The sequence below is a fragment of the Buceros rhinoceros genome, unplaced genomic scaffold (genome assembly GCF_000710305.1).
Source record: "Buceros rhinoceros silvestris isolate BGI_N320 unplaced genomic scaffold, ASM71030v1 scaffold33186, whole genome shotgun sequence".
In the NCBI taxonomy this organism is placed as follows: Eukaryota; Metazoa; Chordata; class Aves; order Bucerotiformes; family Bucerotidae; genus Buceros; species Buceros rhinoceros.
The window spans coordinates 10,226-16,419 of record NW_010416341.1 but is presented as its reverse complement, the minus strand read 5'-3'; the positions used below and the strand labels follow the sequence as shown (position 1 = coordinate 16,419).

Here is a 6,194-nt window from a genome sequence, read left to right as displayed (position 1 = left end):
TGCCTGGTCACCAGTGCCTGTGGCCCCTCGCCGGTTCACAGGGCTCAGCCACGGGGGAGCTTTCCGGAGCAGGGCCGGGGTGCTCCCACGGCACAGAAGCAGAGCTGACACAGCGGTTCGCTTTCCCCCTTTCATTCGACTTTTACCTTACCACTGCTTTTCCCTTTCCCTGCTTGTCCAGCTCTTCTACAAAGGACGCACCACCCTGTTCCCCTGCTCTGGTAGCTGCCGTTGCTCTGACAGCTCCCTAAACCCTGTGCTAACGCTGATGGCGGATGACAGGCAGGGAAAGCAGAAGCTCCATTTTAGAGGGAAATTCATCAAGCCTGTTTACTGTTAGCTCTGTCCCTCGTGCAGAGCCTCTGGGACCTCGGGCACTGATGCAGACACATGGCTAGATACACGCTTGCTCTCTCCGGCGCCTCTCCAGTGCCGACGAGGAGAGGGAAAAGGCAGGAGCAGTGACCACAGCTCTCAGCCGTGCCCGCACGTGATGAGATGAGACTGAGATCAGGGAGACACCTGAAGCCTTTTGCACCAGAACCATGGAAGCCACAGACAGGCTTTCACGGCAATGTCATTCCAAGAGCCCTGGCACTAGAGCCGCAGCGAAGGGCAGCGCAGCCCTGGCAGGAGCGGTACCAGAAGGAAGGGCTGTGCCCAGAGACCACCTATGACACTCCCCTGGTGTAACCCAGAGCATTAGTTCATGTGCTATGAATCACAAGCCATTTGTCTCACCTCTGAGGGCAACAGAGCCGATGGGACCAGGACCGTGGTCCCTTCCTGCGCTGCTGGGGTCTGACAGTGCTGCCTGGGGTCAGGGCGGCTTTAACCGAGCTATTTTCTCTGCCTCCGCAATAGCAGGCCCACGGCCTCGCAATCCTCTCAGCGAGCTTTGCCTGCCCTGAATCAGATCAGGAGGCCAAGCCACTTCTCTGCCCAACAGATGGGAACTAATTCTAATCCACAGACCCTGTCACTGTCCCCAGCAGCTGGGGAGGAAGCAGAGCCTTGTGATTCCCCCGCAGGTGAGGAATGCCTCCTCAGCACTACAAAGCTTTGGAAATCTTGTTCTTCCCCAGACCACCCCTGCAGAGTTCGGGGAGGCGTTAACAGAAAAACGCTTCAACTGCCGCAGCCCTGGCGCTGCCCACCAGGGCTGTGCCATGCTGCCTGCGGACAAGGGATGCTCTGCCACAGACAGGTCACACAACACCATGCCCCATGTGCTGGGGACCTCAGCACCCGCCTGCACTCTCCAGTAAGGGGTTTTCCAGCTCTGCTCACCCTGGAATAAATCCCACTCCCTGCCTCTTCCTGACCTCCTGCTACCCCAGATCTGGCAGCAGATTCCCAGCCAAGAAGGATGGTCAGAGAAAGTGGTCCACAAAACCTGGACTTTCACCACTCGCGAGCTGGGCAGCATCAATCCCCCAATGATCGCTGCCCTGGAGCACCCCTGGACCCCCCGGCTTTCCCACACTGCTGCACGCCCCCCCCCACCTCCCTTCCGAACGCATCAGCACAGACCTCAACGACCGAGATGTGTGCCCGCAGGTGGACTTTGCTCTGAAACCCCCACGAGGCTGTTCGCCCCGTCCGGCTCCCGCCGTGCTGGGTGCTCGGCACAGCAGCCAGCACTGCTCACGTTTTGCCCCCGACATCGGACCTTCTGGCTCGCTGTCACGTTCATGCCTGTTTATAGAGAGCCTGGCCCCTGAGCCTCCAGGAGAGAAAAACGCCTCAGCTGCTATCTTGCAGTACCACCAACTCCTTTCCTAATTCAGCAATTCACACTGCACATGCTACCAAATTGTTTGTAACTAAAAGCAAAATTCGAGTGTATTAATGACAACCAGGCCCGAAGCCCAACTGATGTGGTGATTTCCCAAACCCAGGACTCTGCTCCTGACGGTCTCTGGTGGGATGATACGGATGACGAAGGGTCCTACCTTGGCCTTGCCTGTACTCTGCAGGATGTGCACCAGCGCAGACGCCATCTCCTCTTTGTTCTTCACGCTCAGCGAGGGCTCCAGCACCGAGCACAGCACCATGTAGTTGTTAGTGATGTACTCGGCAAACTCTTTGTACATCTCCATGGGAAGAATGCTCATACTCTGGTAGCGCGACTTGATGCGGATCATGGGCCCCGGGGCCTTGCCCTTGCCAGGGTTGGGGCTGACCACTGGGTACCATTTCTCTACAAACTGCCGGCCCGTGACAGAGCTGACGGGGATGTTCACTTGTCCAATGAAATTGGTCTTGTCCTTCTTTTTCTTCTTGTCAGTCTCTTTGTATAAGTGCACCGTAATGTTTTTGAGCGATGGGAGGTTATTAAATTCAAAGTGCTCCCCCCAAAATACATTATCAGTTTTCAATTTACAGGTAGTTCGTGCATAAAGAACGTCATCCAGGCATAATTCACACAAGTACTTTTTCTTAGCTGGCAGGTCCTTGGCTTCAATAATCCATAACTTTAACATATTCTCTACCCTTCTGCTGTTGTCCTGAAGAAAAGGTACAAAGAAAAAAGGTCAATAACAAAAAAAACCCAAAGCCCAGCACAACAAAACTGAAGATATGAGTTAATTATTTCGGATGTGCTCAATGAGCAGAGGCTTAATGACATTTTATTTTAAGGAAATACCGGCTCTCAGGAATTTGCGTAATAACACACTTATGTTAATTTTCCAAATATCACCACGCTCTCTGTGTCTGTTGGAGCCAGTTAATAAAAGGAACAAGGAAGATAAAACCCCTCCACATCATACACGTACCACTTCCTATCCACTGCCGAGAGAGCCTCAGAAGAAACCCACAGAAGCTCACCGATCGCTAATGACTTTTGCGGAACAGAAGAATGTTACAGGTATCTCACGGGCACCTCCTTTCTACAGCGGCACCAGAGGAGTACGTGCTCTTACTGAACAGAGCAACAACACCGGGAGCTGAACGCACACCCAGCGATCACCTCACACGGCTGGAACGCAACCACCTCTGGCAGCAAGAGAGGCATGTACAAAACCTCACAGTATTTTAGGGCAGAATCCAGAGCACACAACTAAAACATCGAGAGGAATTCTGGGAGACAGCAAGTCCCGCAGGAGAATCATTACCATTCAGAAAGAGAAGTTTGCCTTGGACATCTTTAAAGCAACAACGAAGCAAAGGATCTTTAAGAGCTTCCCAGTGTTGCTGACCTCATCCTGGAAGAACATTCAGGATGTTCTTGAAAGATGAACCGCTGCTAGGGATTCTGCGGGAACCTGTTGTGTTTGGAAACGCTGCACTGTAACAGCAACCACGGCTTGCTCTGCTCAGCCTGGGAGTCTGGGCAGGAGCGTTGCTGCCCGGTCCACAATGGGGTACTGTAGGTCCAGGAAGTACACACAGGAACTGCACAAGAACGCTGAATTCCTGATAGACGCATCGAGTCAGATACTGAGAGTTTATTGTCTACGAACTCCAACAAAGACGGCAAGTTAACCATCAGTTCATGGCGTGCTTTGAGATGAGGGCACACTTCCAAATGAATTTCCACTGAACGCTGCATCTCAAAGCCACAGCAGCGTGCCCAGTCCCAACTCACGTTGCCAGGACTTTTCTCATGGCAAGTGTGACCACGCAAACCTCACACAGCTCTTTCAGATCATTAGTACCAGGCTGCTGCACTCGGAAAGCACCGGACTCACCGAACTCCACAGGCAGGAACATGCTGCTCGAGGCAGAAGTCCACCTCTCCCCTCCACTGCCCCCGTTCTTATACTGGAGGAAATCTTTTCTCCTGACATTTAGCACTGTGCTGGGAACAAAGAGCCCTGACACAGAGGGCTCCTTTAGCCACCTACCAGGCCGGGACCTAACTCGTATGCACAGTTATGCAGCTCCGATGCCAGGAATGAAATCACAGGAGCCCATCATTTGTGTCTTCTCTGATCAGCAGAAAAGGACTTGTTGATTGAGCTCATCAGTTGCGAAATCCTGCAGCTGATTAGTCCTGGTCTCTCTCTGTTAGCTAACTAACTCCAGCGCTAAGAGGGAGAAGCAGCTGTAGATTTTATTTTGGGATGTACTTTGTCCTAGTGGGCCACAAAACCACATCCTGGGTGTCCCTTTGTTCTCGTGAAGAGAAGGATTTGTTTCTGCAGGTCCCAGAGGGGGTGACTTTGCCACCTCAACTGACTGGAGAAGGGAAAGCTACTTTCCACGACTGCCCCAGCGAACTCACTGCGATGGGCATCTGAGTTTCTCCATCACTAAAGCAGACACTGGAAGTACTACCAGCGTCAGGAGGGGTGACACATGAACTCTGATTCAGACTATTCAGTCTTGTCACTTGCTGGTAGCTACCTGCCATCTGTCCCAGAGCTCCTGGGAGGTGGAAAGTCCTACATAAGTGGCACGTAGCATCAGTGAGACAGCAAGACTGAAGAGTCTTCAGGTCTGATCAATTCTCAACAACAGTTGAAGCAGCACACGCTGAGAAAAGAGAGGAAGAAATAATTGGCACTTGCCTGTAAATATAATTGTGGATGAAAGCAATATGGAGAAGGGCTGACCCACAGTTACACTTACTCACTAAAATGACAATACGTCCCCTGCTGCTACTATGCACTGGGCTATAAAATGCAATAACGAGGAACTGAACTATAGCAGAGGCAATTCCTCAAAGCCACTACCTTATTTGGGTGCACGGCACGCCGCAGGTTTTCCATCCATTTATCTCGCTCTGCTGCGGAACGACACGAGAAGCACTTACTTCCTGATGAAGTCGTCACCTACAGGGAAAGGAGCAGGATTATGTCTTGACCAGCACACTGCAGACTGTGATTTGAGGGGAGAGGGGAGTTAGGAAAGATGCTAGGGGATTATACATATTTTTTTAAGTAAACAGCTTTACCCAAGCATGAAGCAACAGCCCCTAAGGCTAGCGGAAAAGCAGGGCAACCCTGTATGTTACAGAAATAATCATAGAAGCAAATCCCAATTACTTCTCCTCTTCCACACCAGAAAACACTAGATAATGGGCCCCATGCATGCGAAGCTTTAAACCACCAAGTTCCACAACTGAGAGAGTGCAAATCCTTAGATGAACTAAAGATAGATTGCAACCACTTGGCACTCCTCCAGGTTCAGCCCCAAGCTGGTGATAGTAACAACCCTTTCCTTGTCTCCAGCAGAACGTCAGGCCCAAAAGGCTGGTTTCCTACCTTCCCCCTTCGTGTCCTGTTGATTCTGAAGAGCAAGCTGTGGAGAACGTGGGGACGAGCACATCAACCCCACTCCCGGCAGCAGCACACAGCCTGGCAGAGGCACTCCCGTGCTCACAGCACCTGGTCCCCAGCTGGGGAGAACCAGGCGGGGGCTCCCAGATCTGGAGACGGCTGGTGACGTGCTGCTGAGCCCTCCACTCACCTGTCACCCTTCCAGTACCGCTCCAAGCGATGTTTTAGGGATATTTGTGTGACTTTCTCTGGCCATTGGGATTCCATAGCCAGATGCTGAAGAAGGCTCAAGCTGGTCAATACCACCATAATCAAGCGCAGAAGAGGAAGTCAGCGCTGCCCAGACCAGCCCCACAGACCCATGACGGCTGCTCAGGGCGTCTGAAGGGCCATGTGAACAGCAACGAGCATTTGCACAACTGGACTAAGTTTAGTGGAGCTAAATGCAGCTCCACGGATTTCTCCTTGCTCAGGCAAGGCCAGGATGAGGCGACACGGTTTCAGCTGTAGTGCAGCAACTACTTACAAGTTCTGCATCCTTCAGCTATGTCCTGTGACAGCCCAGACATGAGCTGTGCAGCAGGGCGAGACTTTTCTCTACCAAGACAGTAAGAGCCCATCAGCCTGACCCTCCCTACCTGGCCCAGGTCACCAGGACCCCACAAATAGCAGAGCCAGAAACAGGCTCTGGGCGGCTGGACTCGAAGCCCCCTGTGCTGGACTAAGATGCCCACTGTGTACTCAGCACATGCAGCACTGCTGGTAGCACCAGATGATGGTGCTGGCTGGGAAGTCTTACAAAGAGAAAGATGATGTTGAGTAACTTCAGGAAAAAAAACCCAATGAAGAAAACCAGTAAATACCGACTGCCAAGTACTCAGCAAGTCGGAAAAAAGCAACTTTCATAGAACTGAGCAAGCAGAAAAAGCCAAATGCAGCGTCTGAAGCAGCACTGCTTTCCTGCTG

General features: G+C 52.1%; 1 protein-coding gene across 1 annotated transcript in view; it reads right to left on the bottom strand.

Annotated features, from left to right (window-relative positions):
- The window catches only part of LOC104494878 (disabled homolog 2-interacting protein-like), a 24,739-nt gene that overhangs the window by 15,460 nt on the left and 3,085 nt on the right, over nt 1-6,194 (bottom strand). Inside the window, exons 2-3 of the mRNA XM_010137771.1 lie at nt 4,683-4,781; nt 1,956-2,510 (exon numbers count right to left, since the gene is read on the bottom strand). Coding sequence (XP_010136073.1) covers nt 1,956-2,510; nt 4,683-4,781 — 654 coding nt within the window. The remainder of the gene's footprint in view (nt 1-1,955; nt 2,511-4,682; nt 4,782-6,194) is intronic.